The sequence below is a fragment of the Triturus cristatus genome, chromosome 1_2 (genome assembly GCF_964204655.1).
Source record: "Triturus cristatus chromosome 1_2, aTriCri1.1, whole genome shotgun sequence".
NCBI classification, from domain to species: domain Eukaryota; kingdom Metazoa; phylum Chordata; class Amphibia; order Caudata; family Salamandridae; genus Triturus; species Triturus cristatus.
This window is the reverse complement of record NC_140580.1, coordinates 844,761,397-844,786,160: the sequence shown is the minus strand read 5'-3', so window position 1 is coordinate 844,786,160 and position 24,764 is coordinate 844,761,397. Positions and strand designations below refer to the sequence as shown.

The 24,764-nt window shown below is 45.8% G+C and overlaps 1 protein-coding gene across 2 annotated transcripts in view; it reads left to right on the top strand.

Moving 5' to 3' along the window:
* NOL9 (nucleolar protein 9) overlaps window positions 1-24,764 on the top strand; it is a 261,084-nt gene that overhangs the window by 213,183 nt on the left and 23,137 nt on the right. For both annotated transcript variants that reach the window (XM_085609003.1, XM_085609002.1), the window contains exon 11: window positions 5,194-5,327. In XM_085609003.1, coding sequence (XP_085465129.1) covers window positions 5,194-5,327 — 134 coding nt within the window. The remainder of the gene's footprint in view (window positions 1-5,193; window positions 5,328-24,764) is intronic.

Sequence of the window (24,764 nt, the reverse complement as noted above, 5' to 3'; positions counted from 1 at the left end):
CACCAAGCTCCTCAGCCTCCACAGCACCAATCAGAGCCAAATAGCAGTCCAGGCAGCCCAGTCGTCCCCTGGGGCTACTACAGTCTCTCTGCACCACCACACGTCTCACCGTGCCACCCGGAGACCCCGCAGCCGTCGTCCCCGCCACTACTGCGCCCCCAGGGCAGCGCCGCTCCACATATGCATCGCCGCCTTCACCTTCGGCAGTAAGGAGTAAATCGTCAACCGGGGAGCAGGCCAGGACCATCCCCCCGGGGAGCACACATCCAACTTCGGGGAGCGCCCGCGTCCGCTGTGCACTCCGGAGCGCCCCCCCCCAGGACCCAGAAGACTCGCGGCAATCACTGACCCAGCCGAGGCAGGCAGGCCGTCACTCCGATCCCCTCCGCTACCACCGTACCTTCTCTGTAGCCGCCGCGATCCCACGACGAGGAATCCGGCAGGGAGCGACCCAGCAAGCACGTCTCCAGAGGGCAGGGACCGGGGGCCTCCGCTGCAATCCCGCCTCGCGCCGCACACTCTCGGGCCCAGGCACCTTGTGCGCAGCACCGGTCTTGCGTGCTCCCGCAGGCCAAGGGAGGGCACCACACCGCTGCGGCCACCAGTCCGGTCCAAGCTTCACGTCGGCGCAGTTCGTGCAGGGCTGTCCCAATCAGGCTGTAACTTTCACCATTGCCGCCTCAGTTAAAACGCTCCTCGTAGCCACCTCATTCAACCGTGTGCAACGTCTCCAAGTAGGATTAATAATCGGATAAATGTACTGGGCGGCAGGAGCCTCACAGCAGTGCGGCCATTCTGCTTGTGCGCCACCTAGCGCCCCAACCTTGCATTTCTTTGCGACAAATCCCATAACATCCGATTGCCTGCATTATCGCAATCCAGCTGTGGACAGTGGTGCCCGTTCAATTTTCGCTTACATTCCTCAGAAAATAAACAAGCATTGGCATAGTCAATAGGTCTAGCTTTTGGGACCTTATATAAGTATTTAGTTATGCAGCACAATATCCTTGGTGCAACAGCATCTACTGTTGCATGGCTAAACACTTATAAGGTCCCAAAGGCGAGATCTATTGGCTATGCCAATGCTTGTTCTATTTGTCCCTTTATCAAGGCGTTTCCCCTAATTTCTCATTCTCGATTTCCTTGCTCCGTGTCAGCCTACCCCCCTCTCTCATGATATTGTCTAACAGTATTATTCATGATTACCTTGTATGCAGTGCTGAGAGAAGAGGCCCAGAAACACAGGAGTAGATTGTTAGTCGAAGGGGAATTAGGGCGGGGCAGGAATGGTGGCACAAAGGGATTTTAGGGTTTGAATTAGTACAACATTTTAAGAATGACAGCCATAGTGAAATTGCTAACTGGACCCCTAGTTTATAAGATACTAAAATGTACAAGTCACTTTTATTTGCCAGTTAAATATAGGTTGGAAAACATATTGCTAGATACAGCAATGGCGTAATAGTTATCTGGTGACATACCAGGGTGTGAGTTATACTTTAAGTAATGCATTTTTATGCATTACTTAAAGTATTTTACGCTATTACTAGTACGATTCCCAAACCCATAAAATATTTGAGGTTGTTGCAAACTTTTGTCATTAAAATTTTCGATTTATGGACATTGATTGGCTAAAAACACAACATCCCGAAATCATCCATTCATCTGAATTTTGCCACTTTTTTTCAAACTTTAACTGCTAAAAGCTAATCCTCGACATCTGTCCTGTTGCTTCCTCCTTGCCATGGTGTTTTCAGGTATGACCCTCCCTGCCCCCAGTGATGGTTTCTGTGCAGCAAAGGAGTCTCCAGTGTGTGATTATGGGTAGTGTGTAAAGCCCTATTGTCTCTTGAAGGTGGTGGTCAGGGATAGCTGGCCTCTATGTACCATGAGCGTATGAAGGAATAGACCTTCGCATTCAAACAGATATACTGCTAAAGGAAAATATCCATTCTACGCTTACCTATAGCGCTATAAGCAAAGGTCTACATTTTGACATGCACGTTACTGGTGGACAGCGCATTTAGTATCTATTTAGGGGCAGCTTTTCGTATATACAGTGTTTGTAGCAATGTTCTTAGTGTTTTCCTATTTAGGTTTACTATTCTAGTGTTCATGGGCATAAGCATCCTTAGTAAATAGTTTTTAAGTGCTTGTGTTGCATTGTTAGATGGGTTTTCGTGCTTTATATGCATTGTTGGCACTGTCCATGCATAGTTGGTATAGCGTCTTCGTGCTGGAGTGTATGTAGGGTTGGTGATCATTCTTTTCGGGTATGTGCATTGTTATCAAAGAGAACAGTTGACCTCAACTGGGGAACCGGGTTCGAGTATCGGCAGGCACGCTCAACATCCTCTGATTCTGGGTAAATCACTTCATTTCCCTGTGCCTAACAAAAAATTAATGTGTCCTTCTGTGACGCAACCAGTGCTTATGTAAAGCGCTCTGATACCTTTGACTTGAGTTCGCGCTATATAAAACAAAACAAAAAAGCCTTTTAGTGCCTTTTGGGTTATTGCAGACGTGCTTCTCTATTGTGCATCTGCTTTGTTTGTGTTCATTACGCTTACTGCCTGTGTGTATACGTGTTATTTGCCAAACACCGCTTGATAGTGTATATACGATGTTGATTCATTTGAGTTGCATCAACAAAAATACTTAAAAGATCGAAAGCTTCTGGTGCATTTATGATTCTGTGACTAGTAGAAGCAATTAGTTTGTACAGCATCTCGTTCAAATCAAAAGGTTTGATTGTAAATAGTTCGAAAATGTCCTTATGCGTCGATTTGAGCAGTAGTTTGAATCATTTGGTTCAGCTTTTCCAACCCTGAACATTGACCCTATTTCTATCTCTAACTCTAATATGTAAACTGACCCCGATCATATTCGAATCCTCACCTCCACAGTAACCTGTGTATTTGACTGCAGACCCAATTCTCACCTGCATGCTAATCTGCAGCCCCCACCCTGAAGACCGCGGAGACATCTGTGCGCCGCGGCCGCGCATCATTTATTTAATGAAGAGGGCGGGCGTGCGCACCATTTAATTAATGAAGAGCCTCAGTACATGGCGTGCGCGCAGTCCGCGCACCATTTAATTATTGAAGAGGCTTGCTGGCTCTGAGTGAGGGGTTCCCTGGAGTGTGCCCCCCTGCGCAACGCGGGGGCCTGTGTTGCGTCCTGGGCCTACTATATTAGGTTTTACTTTTATTCCCGGCGGGGCCCCATGATGCTGTGATTGATTCCAGTGATCTCATGATCCCACCCCACCATCTGAGACTCCTCGTCACAGACCACTCCTGCCTCGGACAGACTCACCTGAGCCGAGGCCTGGCCTGCAGCTGCAGTTTAAGTGGCAGGCACGAGCGAGCAGCAGCAGAAGATGGGGCAAGGCTAGCAGCCAGGCAGACAGGGCCTAGTAATTAAATTCAGGCCGGCGCTGCACGGTCCTTCTCAGTAGTCTCCCTGGGAGGCCGCCCTCACCTCACTGGTCACGCGCACTTTAATTGCGCTGCGCAATGCGCATGACTGACGATAGTCACCAGCCCCACCCTGAAGACCACGGAGACATCTGCATACCACGCAACATTTAATGAATGAAGAGGAGAGACTCCGCTCAGAGTCCGGGCGTGCACGCGCCATTTCATTAATGAAGGCAAGAGGCTTGCTGGCTCTGCTGAGTGAGGGGGCCCCTGGAGCGCGGGTGCCTGTGTTACACCCCTGTTCTCCAGGGTCTCTTCAGGACTCCAATGGCACTTCTGGCTAATGCAGAACAATATGTAACTAAAACTCACTCACTCCTACCTTACATCCACTCTAACCTGGAAAAGTTGCATACACTGTGGCAGAGCTTCCTAAAATATGTAGATGCAAGTTGATCTTGAATATTGTGCAAAATGGATGTTAAAATTAAAAAATCCTCCGCCAGCTGTTCCATCTTCTTTGGGTTTCTCAGCAAGACGTCCCAAACATTTGGCAGAAACAAGTGGTGGTGGCCTATACCTTCATTCCACAAACTAAAAGGAAATGCATCTATTCTCAGGCATTCTGCTGCAAAACAAAGTTCAAAAGTAAGAGTTCATCCCCTTTCTCACCTTAATGACAGCATGCAAATGGATTACATCACAATAATTCTGGGTGTTAAGCCTTCATCATGCATGCTCCAAAATAAAATGTGGGCTGAGTCTGCACTGCCTATTTGTAGCTCAGCTTTTCCTGTCCCTGTTTAAAGAATATACAGCAAGGTCATTCACAATGAGGCTCGCCCATCAGTGGAAAATCTAGCGTTCAGTACCACAAGCCCTATGAAAATGAACTTTGGCTGTAGCAGCACAACTCATAAAGAAGAACAAGTTTATCCTTTCTATTTAGTTGGATATGGTCACGGTTGTTGCTGAAATCTATCACTCATTACTTGACCGAGGAAGTAATAGTTGCACCTTTACTTCTTAAAATAGAACATTGCAGGAGTCCCAGTCTAAACTTGAGGTAGTGGTTTCTGAATTGGAAAGACTAGATTAAATCTGTATGATCCCTGCCATATCAGAGCTTCACTTCTACTTATAAGCTTGTACATAAATCAACACGGAGGCTGGCTGCCAAAATGGTGACTTGAGCACATTTAAACCAATCTAATCTTCAAGAACAGAAAGGTACCATTCGAGAGTTCAACCAGAGCCAAATCCATAATGAAGAGAGCTTGCACAATTTAATTTGTTTTTCCTTTAAATCCGATTTCAATATGTGCTCAAGTAGTTGGACTAGTTTGGAGAATTCTCATTGATTAACGAAACACTTATAGCAGCCTGGTGTAGCTAACTAGTAATCGAACATTGTAAACTTCATAGGTGACTCAAAATGCATGTCTACTTTATTGCCACCTAAGTATAGGAAAAAGTGAATGATGTCTAATTCCCTGGGTAATTGACTACATATTTTTATACAACTTTCCAAGTAACACCATTTCTGGGGTAAACTAGTGCAAATTGACATGGGCTAATGTAATGCTGCCCTTTATCTTTGTGGGCTATTTCTGAAAAAAGTTCAGGATCGCATTGTTCATAAACCGATTTAAAATGTTTTTAACACTGTATATCTCTGAGCTAGAAGATAAATGCCTGCCTCACCTTTATTTGACCTAATGAAAGCCATGTAACCAAATTAAAACACACACTGTTTAATCTGTTTTTTAAGGAATTGTACGAGGCATTGACATGGAGAAGAAAGTATACAATATTCTGACCCCAGTGGCATCTCAACGGTTGAGGCTAGTAAACTGCCTGATCATTGGCAGCATCAATATTCCACACACTATCTTTAAGAACCAGGTAAGGCAATTCTTTTCAGTGTGCAGTTTTTAGGTAATTTGGCATCCAAAACTGCCAAGAAACTACTGTGGAATTTTTAGTGTTGTGTTGCATTTGTATGGTCATTGCTAATAAACACCAGTGTTACTTTATTTCTGCCATCACAACCATTTTAGATTGTAGTCTTATTCGTTTTCTCATTGTTATTGTTAATGAGAACTTATGTGGTGCTTATTCTACCATTATTGTGGCAGCCCTCTACATTGCTGTCTGGAGTCTGATTCATTTTCTTTTGGGGGCTAACCAAGTCAGTGTCCTGACTTTGCCAAGGGGTGGTATCTTGGTTAAATAAAAAACTAATTAATTAATTAAATAGGCAGCGTGGACAGTTTCACATACTTGTTTTTGCTAAAAATAAATGATTATCCACAAGGTCTTGTTTTATGTAGAAGAATATGCTGCATACAATTCATTATCCCCTGAATTGGTGTGGTGGGTGATGAAAGTCGTGAAATTGCTTTTTCATTGTGTGAATTTAATAAAGATGCACCAAAACAATATGCTTAACAATCCAGACGAGATCCACTAGTATTAAATTACATGCATTTTCTTAATTTATTTTTTAACTTGGGGATAAAGCATGAATAAAACCACTTATGAGTGTGACTCTACAGAAGGTATTCTTTTCAAAGAGCAAAAATGGGAGTAGAAAGGATAGAAATTAGCTTGGGAGCAATAAGTGAGCAACAATGGAGGAAATAGTGTGCTTTGATGGTGAACTGAGGCGAGCTGAAAGGGAAAGAAAAGACCACAGATTGAGTCTGATAGTAGACCAAAATGTGACTAGAGGTTAGCGCGCCAACTTGTTAGGTCGCTACTTGCTTTCAAAGCTGATGTGTGGCATTGTGTATTTTTTAAAGATTGCTCTTTAAACTGCTGCTCCTTTACGTTTCCCCGCATTTCTTGGGCACGGTTAACGAGGCTTACCGGCACTCACTTGTTCAGCCATTTGCTCGCTACTCCAGGTCCAGACACTGTAGGTTGCCGATATCGGCAGAGGGACGTGGCTCCTCCCCTCTCCCCTCATTTCCGCTTCCTGGGGGCCTGTTAAAACATCATAGGTACCCGGCCGCGCACCGTACGCCGCCGCGCAGAAGGCGCGCCAAAGGCAATCCTGCGCCGGACATGCTGCCAGTTCGGTTGGAATTGGGTATGCTTATTCCGAGTCTGAGTTGCTCGCGATTGGGAGGTATTCAATAGAGTGCTCACAACCACGGCTACATGGTTTAAAGGGCCCTTTTGGTTGTATATGCTGTGGTTTCGCTTCTCTGGTCCCGGCCAGACCCAGTAACCCCCTTCCCTGCACTTTTGCGACGGTCTTTCTGCTTAATTGTCGCTCATTAGCCAAGCACTTTGCTGATGTCCATTACCTCCTGGAAGACAAGTATCCCTATTCCTTACTGAGACGTGGCTCTCAGAAGACATGGTGACGGAGCAAGTACTTGCTCTCCTGGAGGGTTATACGATTCACACCCTTAATAGATCTACGAGAGGTGGGGGCATTGCGGTCATCCTTAAAACTGGGTTCCCATGTACTTTCGTTAAGCAGGATGTTACCGACTGCGAATGCGCCTTTTTTTAAATCGCTCTCCATTCAAATTATACAGTGTCAGGTCGATTGATTTACCGTCCCCTGGGTCCGTCCAGAGATGCTCTTTCTTGGATAGTCAGCACTCTGGCGGTTAACGCCGCTAACTTTTCTGTTATAGGCAACCTTAATTTACATCTATAAAACCTCTCCGATCCTGATGTGCTATCTTTTCTGGCTGATCTTGCCGCGTGTCAGCTCGAGCAACGGGTCTGAGGCCCCACGCATTTGGCTAGCCATCTACTAGACCCTGTTTTTACAAACCTACCCTCCCTTGTGGCTCAACCTCCTGTTCCGATGGACTGGTCTGATCACTATCTAGTTTCCATGGTGATTCACGATATTTTGCCAGCACGCAATTTAGTAAACATCTAGTCTTTTAAGCGCCCTTGGCATAAATTGAATTGGGAACATTTTCAAAGCCATCTCGCTGCCACCTCTCCAGTTGTTATGGCTGACCCTAATGAGGCCCATTCTATTTTTTTCCAACTGGATCACTCAGCCTTTGGACGGCCTCATTCCTGTTAAGCTGTCCATGAATCTAACCCCTGGTATAATGCTAAACTAGCTGTCTTACGTAAGATCTGTAAGAAGCTGGAGAGAACCTGGCGACGGGACTTTGATCCTACATCCAAGGTTCTCTACCGTGCTGCCGTTAAGCAATACCACAGGGCACTCCATGTTGAGCGTGCCACATTCTACGCCGAGCAGATTAGCAGGAGTTCCAATCCGGCTAAGTATTTTTTCTATAGTGACGGAGATTTAAACACAGAAGGACGCTGCAAGTTCAGCGTTTACCTCCGACTTGCAATGTGATGAACTGGCTAATTTTTTTTGTCAAGAAGGTATTTATAAAAGCTTTCCTATGGTCCCTATAGGCCCTCTTGAGGCCTCTTGCGACCCCATTGATGGTATCCTTGAGGTTTTTCCCCCATCACTCAAGAGGTTTTACTGACACTTTGCTCCAAAGGGAAGTCGGGCTCTCTTGCTGACCCTTTGAAGCCTGACCAATTCCAAAAAATCCTACCTATCATCATACACCTTTTAGAAATGACGATTAATGGGTCTTTGAGCGCAGCGGTTGTGCCCTGGGCTTGGAAGCAGGCCAGGGTAATACCGCTGCTCAAGAAACCTTCTTTAGACCTCCAAAAACCCGATAGTTTTCGACCCATTTCCCTGTTACCTTGGATTGAGAAGATCACAGAGGCCTAAATTAATTCCCCTCTCACAGAATTTCTTACTGTAAATCAGAGGCTCGACCCCTCTCAAAACGGGTTCCGGCCCGGCCACAGCACCGAGTCAGCGCTTCTGGCCGTGACTGAACATCTGTGGAAGGCTTTAGACGCGGGGCAGACGTTGACACTGATCCTTTTGGATCTCAGTGCCGCGTTTGACACGGTGTCTCATCTCATTTTGCTGAATCGTCTGTCTGAGGCTGGAGTCACTGGTTCAGCTCTTAAGTGGTTGTCCTCCTTCCTTGCTGATAGGACGTTTCAGGTGGTCCCCCCCCCCCCACTTTGCTTCTGGTACTTTTCCTATAGGCCAAGGGGTCCCACAAGGCTCGTCCCTGAGCCCTCTGCTCTTTAATCTCTGTTCAACCTCTGGCGGGTGTAACCAGGAGCAGAGGGCTGACCACGGTCTCTTATGCCGACGATACTTAGTTGGTGGTGGCTCTCTCGAGTCACCCCGAGCAGGACGCCAGGACATTTCAGGGTGACCTCTCGGTGGTTGCCGAGTGAATGACCGCCAACTGTCTCCAACTGAATACCAACAAGTCAGAAGTGTTGGTGGGAGGGAACCATGATTGTTGGAGCGAGCTGTGGTTGCCCTAGAGTTTAGGTACGGCTCCCGTCCCTAAGCCTGTAGTGAAGAACCTGGGGGTCTGGATGGACACCTCACTCAATTTTCAGATTCAGACAAAAAAGGTGGCGGGAACATGTTTCGGTTTGTTGCCCGGGCTCAAACCCATCCTGGTCTTCTTCGATGCTACGACTAAGCAGATCATTATTCAGGCCTTGATCTTGTCTAGGCTCGATTATGCTTGCTTGCTGTATTTGGGAGCTAATAAATCTGAAATACAGAGGCTACAGAGAGTCCAGAATGCGGCCGCAAGATCTCTTTTGGGCCTGCGCGGATTTTGCACAGTGACCAGTGCCATCCGTCGCCTTCATTGGCTGCCTGTAGCCAGGCGAATTGAGTTTAAGGCACGGTGTATTGCCTTGAAAATTTTGACATTCGCATCCCCACAAATGGTCTGATCTTCTTTTACCTTGCGCTCCTACACGATCACTTCGATTCATGGGACAATGTCTGGTGGTGATCCCCCGGGTGAGAAGAGTCTTCGCCGGCGGGCGCTCTTTTCGTAACAGAGCTGCCATTCTGTGGAACTCTTTGCCGGCCCACATTCGTGGGCTTACTAACTATCTTCACTTTAGGAAAGCCATTAAAACCTTTTTGTTTCCTCCATTGTAGGCCTCCTGCACTTCTATGCGTGTTATTCTCTTGCTGCTTAGCGCCGGGACGCCTCTTTGCTGGGGCAGCTGTAGCGCTTTATTAAATTCTTAACATAACATAGTATAGAAGTACTTAAAGGTGTATTTTACTGTAGTTGGATTTATGTAGCTTTTCATATTGGCCTGGTGAAGCCACACTTTGCTTGTGTGTTTTTTAACATTACCGCGATGTTTGCTGTTACTTCTATACAGGAAAGGCTAGTAGCATTCATACAAGCCACGTATCCCTGGAGTCCCCTGGGTCTCTAGTTTGCAGAAATTGATATTTTTAGCTGATTGCTAGCTGACCAGGGAGTCAAATTTCAGCTATGGGAATTTTGAGGAAATTGTTTTGCGTACCCATAGTTTGATATTTGCTGGGCATTGTGGGCATTTTTTTTTGCCCAGAGCTTTGTTTATAGGGGCATTTTGGGCAAGAAAAAGCATTGTGATATACACTGTTCTCACTCCCCTGGATTTTCATGAATTTCTAGATTCAACATGTCTGGGGTAGTATCGCGGACATGTTGCATATGACAAAACACTTTATAATCTGCTTTCTTCATTAGAAAACATTGTTTAATACTGTTAGGATCCAGGTAAAACCTACCACCCTCGATCTCCAATTTTCAAAAATGTCTATGGTCCCTTGGACGTCGTGTGAGACTGGCACTAACACGTAGCTTCACTTTTGCATACTTTTTCTTTTATTTCATTATTGTAATGGAAAAATACCTTTCTGACACCCTAGTCACAGACTTCATTTTGGAGCTTTCCTATGCGATAATCAAAAATGTGTTTTTATCGGGAGACTTGTGGGAACACAGTATCGTAGAACACTCGTTAGCTGCATTTTCTGATTCTTCTGTCTTTCAAATGTGAGGATTGTTTTTCATTCTTAGCCATTGTTTGAAACTTGCAGAGCATCCTGTGTAAAAAAGAGATCCATGCAATTCATACTACCCTGGACTATTCTGAGTCTCTACTTTTCAAAAATGTCTGGGTTGAAATGATTCCATGGGTTCTAGCGGATCACTAATACTGCAGTCAATCACATTGCAGAAATCTATATCCATATGTCCCATTATGGTGTGTTGCATTGTTATGATATTATGTTTATATCAAGTGTGAGGGTATCCTGGCACTGAGCAGGTGTTTTTGTGCACCTAGCCCTGCCTATGGTAGGTTGGTTAATTGAAAAGATATGTCTTCAGCTTCTTGTGGAATTCAAGAAAATAGGAGTAGGCACCTATGTGCAGTGGTAGATTGTTTCATGCTTAAGAGCGATGCAAGAAAACACCAATCCTCCTGAATATCCATTGAATAGTCCTACCCACATGTATCATTCTTTCACAAGAAGTGTGGAAATGCAGGTAGGAAGGACATTTGCTATTAACCATTGATTTTCACAAATGGTTCTGCCGGTTTTCTGTGTCCACCCCCCCTCCCCCCTCAGTCACCTGGTATCCTAGATAATCCTTTTGGGAGGGTGTGAGGGGATGTACTCAAATACTGAGCTACCAAATGGGCCGCCCTTCCCAGAGGATCTTTGACCTGGAATGTCAGCATGCCATAATCCAGGTGTACGTCCTTAATTCACCAAAATATTGCGATGAAGTAGCCGATGCAGGGTATTGTGTGTGACCGCCATTGCGAAACTGGACTGTGGCTGCATGGTGGTTGAAGTCTTTGCAACTCAAGCTGCATACCTAGAGTCTCCTTATGGCTTCGGTGCATAGCACAGTTGGGCTGCAGTTCACCCCCCTCTTTCTGATCCTATCTCAGCAGTGAATAGGAGCTTGTGTACTGTGCCGATTGGTGAAGGGCCCTGGTGATTGAATGGCTCATCCTGTTCATTACTGTCTGAGCTGGCAAACCCGGATTTGAGAAGGAGGCAGTGAGCTGGGCCTGAAGCACCCTAACTACAACTTGCTATCCTGACCTCGCCCGCTGTGATTGGCAAAGCCTGTCTGAGTGCGCCGGGACCATATCGGAGGAGAGCTCTGGGCAGGTGTGCTGTGTAAACAACTTGGGGTCTAAGCCACCCATAGGTGGGTGACCGACTGGGGACAAATCTTCTCCACGGTATGCCTGCTAGCACCCCGGAAAGAACAGTGAAGAGGTGTTACACATTGTAAGTTGCTTCCTGATCAATTGTGAGTGAACATTTCCATAATTTTATTTAATATACTACTTCATACTGCACCTCATTAACAGCTAACCTGTCCTGTTGCAAGCAGGGACACTAATTCTTAACCTACCCACTAGCCAAAGAAGGACATAATTGAAAATACACATGTTGGGGCTCAATTAAACACTATACTTTAGGCAATTCAGGATAGATTTCAATCTGTGACATGCACAGATTTTCCAAGTGCCACTATCGGACAGCACAGAGGGCGTTAAGCATTTTGCTGGAGCCCATGTGAGGCAGGCAGCCCCTTCCAGAAGTCGGGCCCAACTTCAACATACCCACTCTTTGACTAGCATATAAGCTAGTTCACTCAAAGTTGTTGCAAGTTGTAGATGTGAGGTTAGGAGTGATCTTAAAAGGCCTCTGATAACTGCCTTGTGGGACCCATATGCAGTACAGCAGTGAGACAAGGTAACCCAGTATGGAAAACGCCTGATAGTGCCTGCTAGCACGACCAATGGCAGTGTTGGTTTGTGGTACAGATTCACAGTTGGATCATAAACTGTTTTATCCATACATCAGTGTGATAGAAACACTGTGAGGCCCGAGTAACTTGTCCAGCATTATTGGCTGGGATGCTGTGCAGTACCATTACAGTCTTGGGCTGCAATCTCCTTCTACTTCTTCCATTTCAATAATCAAGGGCAATGACACCAGAAACAGGCTAAGCTTGCTTTTAATTCATGACGATCCACAAAGACTGTGTATCGAGGCATTTGCCAGAGACAAAGGATGTGACATTAGATGAAGCCACCATTTAAGAGCTTGAAATAGCTTCCACTAATATGCAAAACTTTATCACCATTGATAACCAGATCAATTTCCATACTTTCAGGAAAGATCAAATGAAAAAGCAGCTGAGTGTTTAGTTTTCACACATACCTGGCTGAACACAGTATCTGACAGCAAAGACCACTCCACCATGCAAATTGGAAAATACCTCAGAATAATAAATCATAGAACAAAAAAGTCTGAAAATTAAGATCTTGAAGCTCACTCATAAACGAACCACATCCCCTTATTCTCGATAGAATCCTTGCTCACAGAGTTGTTTGACAAATTAGTTTTGGCCCAAGTTAATAGAGGCACATGGATACCTATATCTAATGCCCAGACTGCCGCTAGGCCTCTCTACGAGACCAATAAAAGCAAATCTATAAAGTTACGGAGACACCGTCACCATCTTAAGACTAACACGTGAAAGCATGATTTGTCATACCAAAGTTCCTCCATCTTCCCTGATTTGCAGTTCAGAATGCCAGTTGTGTGTTCCTAACTGTCAAGGAAAAAAACTCGAGCAAGCTAACATACTCTATGCCTTGTTTAACGTAGCCCACCTAAAGATAGCGTTGCAAGAAAAATAACTTTTTCACGGACCCACGACAAACTGCTACTTTACTTAAGAACCGCGAGACGAAACCACCAATGAAGCTGTCAGCAGAGACCGCGAGCGGTTCCTCACATTTTGATTCTGTAGATGGACTGTTCTGTGCAATTTCTACATTGCAGCACAAACTGCCATTCATACTCCTAATATCCGTAATTTTCCACGTCTGTTCACCCGATAATCACTTACTACAACTAGATCCTAGTATAGCTGCTTCGCCCAATATGGCAAGCAAGTCATGCTATAAGCAGTGAATGATGATGCTTGGCAATGTTCATTCTGTTATTAACTTGGGTGTTTTGATTATATTATGTGACTAAGATATTTGTCGATTCTGGACTGTGCACTGAACCGCTTATACTAGTAGGCAGACTCCACAGCACCCTATTAGTAAGCACTACAGTATTCTCAAATCTCACGATTCAGTTTAGGAGATAAGCTAGACATGTTAGAAACTAAACACGCTTCAGAAGGGAAACCTACATTACATGCAGAGCTTAATGTGCCTTTACAAGAATACAGGGGCAAGCAGAGCATGAAGGATAATCCCTCAGTAAATATATTTCAAAGGGAGGGCGAGCACCCGGGCAAGAAGTTGTGCCTGATTTGCTGCCAATGGTCGACATTATTTGCATAGAGAACAATGTGGGCAAAAAGATATTTGATGATGCATTTAGTTTGTTTACATTTATAAATTTCTGTACTAAATTCGATGGCCATCTAAAGTTCGTCAAAGATGATGGAATCTACACTTACCTAGCTAACATGTCTTGGTTTGACTAGAGGATATGCATTGGTAGCCTCTGTCTGAGCTACTCTCCTTAACTAAAGTTGCAGTTCAGGTCATCCAGACTGGAAAAGATCCTGGAAAATGGTTTGTTGAAGTTCTTTAAAGGATTTGTAGAAACCCTTTCCCACCATCTTTTAGCAATGTAAGATGAAGCAAGATAATAGGGTTCTCTTCCTTTACTGCGGGAAGACTTTTTAGGGCACTATTAGAAGCAGACAAAGCCTTCATATACTGCAAATAACATAGAACCCTGTCCACTTATCAGTACAGACAATAAGCTTCTGGCCAGGAGTCTAATCAATAGACTTATCCCACAGCTGATAAGTGTGGTCTTTACAGATCAAGCTGGATTTATCCTGGCTCAGTCCATAACGCACAAGCTTGCCGTCCAGAACTGGGTGCAATGGCAGTCAGTCTTGATGCCAAGACCTTTGAGTGACTTGAGCAGAAGTTTCTTTTCACAATTGTAATAATGGAAGAGGGTTGTACACAGCTGGACTGGATTAAGCTCCTACACTTGCATCCAAATAACCATATTAAGATGAACATGGTAATGTCCCAACTAGTAGCGATCTAAAGAGGGGGGGATACAATGGTACAGCCTGTTCCGATATTATTTGGTGGTGCCTTAGAGCCACTAGCGTGTATGTTCCACCAACACCATTCTGCCAGCACCCTGCACTTTAAGTTGTACAAACTATTGCTGCCAATGTACACAGATTATGTATTACTCATTATCAAAGACATGTGATGACGTAGCCCCCTTAATCTGTCAAATAATTAGCTTTGCCAGCTTGTCGGTTACCTGGATAAACTGGGGTAAATTGCAGATCTTTCGCCTTATTCCTGGTACCGATAAATTTGACCTAGTTCCATCTACTTTGGTGTGAATCCTTGGGCAAATACATAGGCATCCAGAGTCACTGTGATGTCAATCAAGCTCCCGCGCGCGCTTCCAAGAGCGCTATTGTAAACAAGGCTGTTCTTATCTTGTCACATTAGATCGATCACGCTGGAAAAAGTGGACCCATCTGTGTTCTCCCAGTCTGTCTGTCTCGTCTCCCCTTTCTATGTTCTTCTATAGTTTCTGTACGTCTCTTCTGTCTCTCTGTTCTTGGACTCTGCCTGTCTCTCCCTTCTCTCTAGAACTCTGTTCCCTGGCCTCTCTCTCTCTCCCTTATCTGTCTCTATTTTCTGATCCTTCTCTTCATTCCACCCAAGTCCTCGCACGTGATTGTCTCTTCTCTCTAGCCCTCTGCTCTCATGGTCTGTCTCGCTCTCCTCGCCGTGATCATCCCGTCTACATGATCCTTCTAATCTTCTCTGTTCTCCTAACATGTCTCGGACTCAACTCGCCGTCTTCCAGTCTGTCTGTCTCTCTCCGCCAGTTCTCTCTACTGCTCTATCAGGCAGCCTTTTCTCTCCCTCTGCTCCTTCAGTCTTTTCTCAGCCCCTAGTTCCTTGTTTCCCTCACTCCTCGCTGGTTGTCGTCTCGCACTTTATGTCCTTCTCGAGCCTCCGCTCTTCTCTTCAGGATTCTCTCCCCTTGGCTGGATTCCCGCCTCTCGGTTCTTTTATGCGTTTCGCTATAATTCGCTCCGAAGGAAAGAGACCGGCAGAGAGAAATCAAATCCATGGGATGTCGCGGAGCGTCGCCATGGCAACGGATGCAGGACGGGAATATACCTCCCCGTAACGCATCTCTCACAGACACTGGACACCCTCCCCTCCCCTCCGCCCCCCCTCCTGAGCACCCGCAGGTGCCGCCTCCCAAGATTGGTGGCACACCCATGATTACCGGCAACGAGTACCTATCGCACCTGTGGCATACACGCAAGCACCAGCAGGGGGCGGCTATCGGATCTGTAGCAGACTCACGATTACCAGCAAGGACTACCCTGTGGCATACACCCAAGCACCAGCTGGGGGCGCCTATCAGATCTGATTGCACGCGGCGCCCATGATTACCAGCAAGGACTGACTACCTGTGGCATAAACGCAAGCACCAGCAGGGGGCGCCTCCGAGATCCGTGGCAGACTTGAGACCACCGGCATGGAACACCTTCCACACACAAATGCCAGCTGGGCCCGCCACTCACAGCTATGGAACACCCTCGCGCAGCAGCAAGGAAAGAATCTTACACCAGGTCATCTGTGGGCCGCACGTGCACCCGCATACGCCACCTCTCAGACATCTCGCGCACATCCTTGCACACCGGTAGGGGCCGTTTTTGATATCCGTGCGCATCCATGCACACCAGCAGAGAAGGCCTCTGGGATCAGGGCCACATTCACCCGCACCAATCAGCAAAGGGTGATTCTAAATTTTGTTGCACCCCGATTTACAGCCGCAGATGCTCTCTCATCTGTGGCACGCCCATGACACCAGCAGAGGCTACTTATCTACTTATGTCTTGTCCTTTTGTTAAATATTTACAATGCGTTTTTGTATACATCTGTTGCAGCCCTGAAGAAGTCCAGTGGTGGACGAAACGCGTCGGCTGTTCTGGCTGTTTTGGAAAATTGTTTTTTAATTGTAAAACTTCCTGTAAAATAAAGAAGAATCCTTTGAGAAAACGAAAAACAACTCAAGAACTCGGACTTGATTTAATTTACATTTTTTAAGTGGTGCATTTGGTTTTGTTTTTGTACATGTATTTTCCAGTCATTGGAACGACATTGTGCTGGCGGGTGTCTACCAAAATTGCACACTTGGGGTGAATGGACTATATCACCAACACTTGTATTGAGTGATTTTAAATCCGGTGCTGCTCTAGAGGGCTACCGCTAGCATTGTGGTTCAGTTGTTGACACCAGCAGAGGCCTCTGGCATACAGAGACGCACAAACGGGGCCTCCTTTCACAGACAGATCTGTCGCAATCACATATGCACTAACACGGAACGGCCGCCTCCAAGATCTGTATCAAGAGCGCCAACAGAGTGATCTGGGGCACATTCTCGTTACTCCATTAACCTAGTAGGCTACATTTCCACATGAATCCACACCTACGAACAGTAAGCAGCGCATCTCTGCACGGGTGTATTCACCCGCTGAGCTGTCTTACTGGAAATTGATGTGAACTTGTCACGTGCAAGTAATTAGCACACACATCTCCGCAACAGGGGAAATTAACAATCGAGCATCCGTACCGGGTCTGGTCTTTGCAACCTGCCAGTAAGACCCTGCAGAAGGTACATTTCCCCAGGATCTATTTTACTAGGTTTGGCACCCGCGGCCTCGGAGTAATATACAGATCTGTATAGTAGGCGATCAACCTGCTGAGCGGTTTCACCGGTTCTAAAACACCAGTACCACGAAAGTGGATATATTACAATTTCAATGCATTTATGTCTTGGATTACGGCTCCGGCCTGGTTTGCGGGCCGCGTCGACTGCCCAGGGAGCCACCTGGCAGCCTGCTGATCACTTTCGAGGCCGCTTTGATGTTCTCAGTGAGCCGCGCGGCCACTGAGAACATCAAAGCGCCCACGAAAGTGATCACCATTTGCCAGCCCCTCCCTTATCCCACTTCCTGCTTGTTTTTTTGGGCTTACACTCTCCATGCCCTCTGGCTCCTTCGTGCTGCTTTACCCTTCCCTCTGCTTGTGCTTCCTATCTCCTCCCACTCATGCTGTTTCTTTTTTTTTAAAGTCATTTTACTAAGCGCCAACGCGAACTGAAGGTATCGGAGCGCTTGCCTCTCATCTACTCCTTTTCTACGTTTTTCTATCCCCTCTGAGCCTCTTTTCACTTTTTTTACTCTTGCCTTTCGTTTGCTTTTTCGCACTTCTGCATCTCCTCTTTCACCAGTTGTTGTGCCGGTTTCTGTGCCTTCTTAGCTTTTGCAATGCAATAGGTCTCGCAGTTACACGAGTTAAAGCTATTGGCATTGTAAATGACAATGCCAATAGGCATTGTTATTTGCAATGTCAATAGCACAAACTCGCGTAAATGCGAGACCTAATGCATTGCAAATGCTTGTTTTAAGCTGTTTTAGCCATCCAATTATTTTTAGTATGTTGTGGCTTTATCTAGATCTATCCTAGATTCCTTATGAGGGCTGAATCTGCAACCGGAACTCTTTCATCCCTACTGATTCATGCCAGTGACAATGGCACAGCATAGGTACACAGCACTTGTGTTGCTCCTAGCACAGATACTATTAGGTATTGGTTGAGAGAGGTCCTAGGTTGCAAGCCTGTCTGAGGATGTTATGTCATATTAATAGTACTTAATAAGTTCATGATTACCAAAGATTATTGCCCAGTGTAATAAGGTTGAAGTACATGCCTCCCTTCTCCCACAATCTTCAGGCACATCTCGACCTCACTAACATCATACCTCATAAATCATGCTACAAGAGCATACAGTAGCCCAAGAAATGCGATTGGACAGGTTGCCACTGCTCAGTTGCTGGGCTTGTACTTCTTGGTTACAACTAGTAAAATATGACATGATTCAGGGACACCTTGAAGATGAATAGTAATTTAGTTAATGTTAAAGTCCAAAGTGGATATGTATATGTATATGTATATGTTTTTTTTTTTTTTTTTACATAGTACTATCCTAGAGATCTGCCCATTGCACTGTTGAAAACGTCCTGAGCATCTTTGAAGTTAAGCTGCCCCGTCTCACATCTCTAGCCTCCCCTGAGCTAGGAGAGGGTGAGCTTTCCCATATGGGGCCAGTTGAGGTGCAGGTTGTGGAGAGTCATTAAGTGTAAAAGCGGCTCCAACAACAGGCTTGTGCGTCCCCATTAACTAATTATGAATGAAGGACGCAAGGCCTTCTCTGCACGCCAGAGATGGGAGGTATAGCCAGTGATGAGAACTGCTGTTTGGCCATGGGAGTGCTGCAGTAGCTTCTGAGATAAAGCAGGGCGCCGCAGCTCGACATGTGACTGTTCATAGGCAAGACTGAGCGCCGGTAAAAGGCCCGAACACACTGCAGGCTACGGAGAGGGAAGAAAGTAAACGCCTAACACAAAGGCATAAGTGCTTATGAGCAGGCCGTGTTTGGAGTGTTTCTCTCATGCGTGCTGTAGAGCTGGGCCTCAAAGGTGCATTGATTTTGTGGCACACCCTATTCCCTCCCCCGTTCTCCCCCACCTCTCCCACCCACCCCCACCTCACGGAGGTCTTAAGCATCAGAGACCAGCGGTTCAAAACCTGTGGTTCAGTGACCGCGAGAGGTCCAACGCATTTTCACAGGGTCTGCGACTTCTTACTAATTTAACTTTTTAAACATATTTATAAAGAGTACATAAATAAAGAAGCAAAATGTAAAACTGACTTTTTTTAAACTTTATGTAAACGTGAAGGGATTTGAGATTGGATGCTAAAAATTTAAGTTGGTATCCTCAGGGGAGCAGTGCAATTGCATCAAACAGAATGTTGGGACTGATTACGATGGCAGACGGACTTCAGTCCGTCCGCCATCGTATTGGGAATGGGACCGCCCGCCTACAAGGCGGCAGTCCCATAATAGGCATTACAACGCGACCGCCACCACGGCGGTTGCAATGCCTATCTTTTACATTGCGGCGGGTGCTGCTTGCTGCAGCACCCGCCGCAATGTAAAAAAGGGACATTTTACATATCCCTGCACCACGTGGCAGGCACCATGCGGTGCCTGCCACGTAGTGCAGTGATATGTAGGGGGGCACCATAGATGCTCCCCAGATCCCATGTCTGGGGGGCGCCCAAAGTTCCTTTCCTTCTGCTTGTTTATGGCGGGTAAACCCGCCATGAAAAGGCAGGTGGAAAGGGACATCATAATTCCTGTGGCGGTGCCTGGCAGGCGCCGCCACCATTGTAGGGATATGATTCCCCTCCGACGGTCTGACTGCCTTCTTGAGCCCGTCAGAACGGCGGCTGTCGGTCTTCCCGATCGCCAAAGACCTGCCCGGCATTGTAATGTGGCGGTTGTAAAACCTGCTTACGGTGGCGGTTCCACCACCATCGTAATTAGGCCCATAGTATGGAAGATGGTTGGCCTCTATTGAATTTTGAAGAGCTCCAACCTTTCCATTAAAATTACCTTTCTATTTGTTTTATATTTGTAAATCAAAATAAAATATTTAGTCATCTGTGTATTTGTTTAATAAATGGTTGCTTCCATATTTTTCCGTATTTATTTATTTATTTTTCTCTCCAATTTTAGTGGGGTTCCAGGATTCCAAAAATGATGTGGTTGAGCTTTCTGGATTCCACTAATGTAGGGAGCTGGCTTTGTATATACTATGACATATCAACAAGGAGCTATAGGGGAAAAAAACGAGATTGGGTCATCCCCCACTCAGATCAGTATTCCAACAAAAAGACCCAATCTACTTGGTACAGAGATACTTTCAACACTGTGTAAAAAAGGGGATTGAGAAGTATCAACTTAACTTCTTCTGACCCACTCCCCGCCATATAGATTTGTAAGAGGGTTCCCTAATTCACCAGAGTCTGTACTGATATAAAATTTGCAAGAACCTTAACCAAATGTAGCTGTCACCATGTTCAAAAATCAATTTGTGAAAAGAACCCCGTATAGTCACAGAGGTAGATTACCCACACCGTGAGTATCAGTGGAAAAAATGTGTGCAAAACAAGGTAGAACCTCACGTGCGCAACACCACAGCGGGCTGACACTGGTTAGATTATCACCAGTACTGCCACGTTTCTCATCATAGGTTACTACCTTGGGCAAAAAAAAAAAACTGGACAAATGTACCAGAAAAAATTAATCAACAAAGGTGAACATATGTGAACATCACACACCATAGTCCCAAGTTAAAATTGGTAAAGAGCCATGGCCACCATAATTTTATTCTTGGCTCATGGGTCAGTTCAAAAATAAAAAGTGCTGTATGCAAGTCTTTTGGCGTTAGGTTTTTTGACCATATCCGGTTGCAGTCTGATGGATCCTTCAGGTTGAGGCTGCAGGCGTCTAGGGGAAGATCATGAGAGGTCATCCAATACTAGATCCCAGGTCAAGGTTGCTGGGGAGACTTCACTGGGTCAGTGGGCCACCTGGACTCTGGCTGTGGGCGTCAGGTGCCGAGTGGTGCAAGTGTCACGGATCTGCCTGGATCCAGAGACCTTGTGTTGGTTTCTTGCTGGATAAATCTGGTGTCCACAGTAAACCAGAGTCGTTGATGACAGCACAGGTTCCCAGGGTTCTTAAGAGGTTGCTGGCTGCAGTCCACGCCGTTTTTTTTGGAGCAGGGTTGCTGGAGAAGGAGACAGGCCAGTTGGGCCATGGCTAAGTCAGTCGTCTTTATCTCCACTGCTGCACAGCTCTTCGGTCCTTCGTCGTAGGTCGCAAAATTAAAGGAACAAGATTTAGTGGACCCTTAAATAATAAATGTAAGGGCATTACTGAGGTCGGGGGCAGTAGCCAATGGCTACTGTCCCCTAGGGTGATTACACCCTTAGATGCCCCTTCCCTTTGGGGAGAGGGGAACGTCCCTGTACCTTTTGGGCCTAATTCTCAAAGATGGTGAATTTCTAAGAGAGGGGTTCACCTCAACTCCTGGCGACCGTAGGGGTGTGCCAGGCTGAGGTGGACACTCCTAATCTGCTTACTAATGTTCCCTCCTGTACTGCTGCCAAAAGTGGGGCCTGGGCAGGGGGACGGGCATCTCCGCTGGTTAGAGCTGTCCAAATCAGCACATCACAAGGTGAGAGCTTTTGAGGCTCACCTCAAAGTGTTCCTGTTCCTGCCAGGGGGAGGTGTGAAACACCTCCTCTCAGAGCAGGCTTTGTTTCTGACCTCTCAAGGGCACAATGGCTCTAACCCCATGAGGTTAGAAACCTGTTCGGTGTTTTCTGGCTGGCAGGGACCAGTCAGCGAATCCTCTAGAAGTTGGTTGTTTTTCAGGTGGCATATCTAAGATGCCCTCTGAGTGCATTTTATAATTAATCCAACACTGGTTTTATTATGCTTGGAGTCTGGTATCAAATTTCTCAGTTTTTGGTAAAGCCATCATGGAGTTGTGGATATCCTGTTGACAAACTCCCAGCCCATGTACTCGAAATGGCTTCACTGCACTTACAATGTCTGTGAATGGCACATACACTGTAGGGGCATATTGCTCATGCAGCTATACCCTCACCCGTGGTATGGGCAAACTTGCCTTTGGGCTATAAGGCCTGCTAGAGGGATTACTTATCCATGCCACAGGCAGTGTTGGTGGGCATGACGACTCTTCAGTTTTGTCTGCACCAAAACACGCAGCCTGCAATGGCAGTGTGTGGGTGTTAAGGTGAACGGTCCCTGAGGGTGGCATAATACATGCTGCAGCCCTCCGAGGCCCTCTGGTCACAAGGCCCCTGGTACCATGGGTACCTTTTACAAGAGACTTGCATTTGATCCAGAGGTGTGCCAACTGGGGGAACAAAGGTACAGTTTTGGGAAAGAACACATGTGCTGTGGCCTGGTTTGCAGGGTCCCAGCACACACTCAGTCAAGTTGGAATCTGGTATCTGGCAAAAGGTTTGGGGGGGCTAACCATGCAAAAAGAGGCACTTTCATACAGCTAATGATTAGGTGGGGTCCACATGAGTCAAAACGTTAAGAACTACTGTTCTAGACCCTTTAGGTGGAGAATGGTCTAATGCTACAACAAGAGTTAGTTTATGGCAGAGATGATGGAATGAGCAAGGAGTCAGTACTTCTGTTGCTTTTTGAAATGGGCTCTATCCCTTCGACGCAAGAGGACTGAATTGGATGAACACTTCACTTGGTGAGTTGGTGGGGGGTGGGGGAGGAGAGGAGGAGGAGTCGTCGTCGTCCCTGTCCCTGGCTCAGCAGTGATGGGGCTAAGACACAGCAGATAGGACGTGGAGTTTGGCAACAGAAGACAAAAGGGCTTGGGAGAAAATAAACTACATGTCAGGTAATGGTTTCATCATGTGGTTGGAGGAAATGGTCAATCCCGACGACTTGAGGGGCTGAAGGAGATGAGTTTGCTGTTAATTGTTTTCTACTGTTGGGTGTTCAAGGAAGATGGAGGGATGCTCCATACGAGGTAGAGTGGGAGGTAGGGTAATCCCATTAGTTGTCACTGGTGGCACTGGAGGCGAGGACTCAAATTCCCTAGAACCTCTTGTAGTACTAATGCCGACTTCTGCAACTTGACCTGATGTGTCTGCACAGCTACAAAATGGAATTCAGGGGAACTGCGTAAGTTCGGGGGCTTAAATGTTTGAGGTACGTATGTGCCAGCCAAGAGGCTGCCAAAGCGGTCATCACTAATTGATGCAGATGGGGATATTTGCCTGCTACAGGAGGCCACTTTACAGAGCGCTCCAAATAGTTTAATGTGCAGTACTTTTCATCTGATAATCAGAAAAAGGAGAAATTCTGATCTTATTGGCCAAGGCCTTCAGTGGGGTAGTTAATGAGATTGTGGTGCATTCGGGTGGAAGGGTCTTTGCACTTAAAATCACAGTGGGAGAGTACACCTTCCCCGCGGAGTCAGTATATGCCCCTAATGAAGGACAAGAAAGGTTTTTTAAAACTAGCAGTGCCATGGGTGATACAGTCCCTGGAAAGATTTAAATGTAGAGGGCGAAATCACTGTGTGTATTAAATCCCTGCTCAGGTTTGGTCAGTTGGGTAAATTACTGTAAGGAAGAAACCTATGGGTGCAAGACTTTGCTCTGATTGGCTTATGGAGGTCGGCCCATCTGGGGAGGAGGGAGTTTTCATTCTTCTCTGCTAAGTACAGGATTTATGCCAGGCTAAATCATTTTCTGGGTACTTCCAGTGTACAGGAAAAGCTGGAAGAAGTGGAGATGGACAACAGTATATTGTCTGACCATGCTCCTAGTCATGTAATTTTTTAAGTCCCTCCGGCGCGAGCATTACTAGGTAGGTGGAGACTGAGGAGGCCCTGTTAAGGCAGACTGACATTGGAGACCGAATTGCTGAAGCCATAACTTTATATCTTAAAAGAAAGCTATGTGAAGGAAATCAAGACAACAATATAATGGGACATCCTAAAGATTGTGATTCAAGGCCACCCGATCGCTGAGCATCACAATAGGGACAGGAAGGAAAAGAAAAGGTAACTTAAAGCTCCGAATCATTGAACTTAGAAGAGGTACTGTCATGGTTTCTTTGCAAAAAAATGCCACACTCACAGGCAAGTGTTCCAGGATTTAGTTGTGCCAGTCACTAGCCAACCCAGAGCAGCTCCAATCATTTACTGCCTTCATCCAAACATTCCCACCACAGCATTCCTGGATCAGCCAACAGCTACAGGAAGGTGATGGTTGATTCTAACCTGTGACACTCACCATAAAACCGCCTCCTCCCCCCCCCCCCCCCCCCCCCCCAAGGTAAACAACCTTAAGCAAATTAACTACTAAAAGGGACTAAAATACAGTGTTATAGGAAAAAAGATAGTGAAGACAATAATAAAAACTAACAGGGCATCTCTAAAATATCAAGCAAAGTATTCCAAGATCTTACATAATCATTATCAAAGAAAAACTAGAAGCATTGCATTAGAATGTCCTAAAAACCTTTCAAAACATTACATAATCATTCCAGCAGATTGGTTAATGAACCCTCTTGTCTGCAGCTATCACACAGTAAGTTAATTTGGCCATGGGATTTCACTTTGGGGGAAGGAATGGGAGCAGGATCCCCAACAGTGCAAGAGTCCATACCATCCCACTTCACCAGTCTAGGCATATACTAGACACCGCCATTATTGAGCCTTACAACATTTTTCAGAACTGTTTGAATCACAGAAGGTTTCAATGCAAATTTTTTTTTTTTTGGAAAACCTGTTTTTAATGAATACTTAATCCCCAACTTTCCATGGTAGCTGTTTGTCACAATGTCATACTATTGTTTATATTCCCTCTAATACTTAATCAGCTCTGTATCCTTCACCTTCTTTCCCATAAAAGTTCTTTATTATTCCAATTTAACTCCTCTCTCAT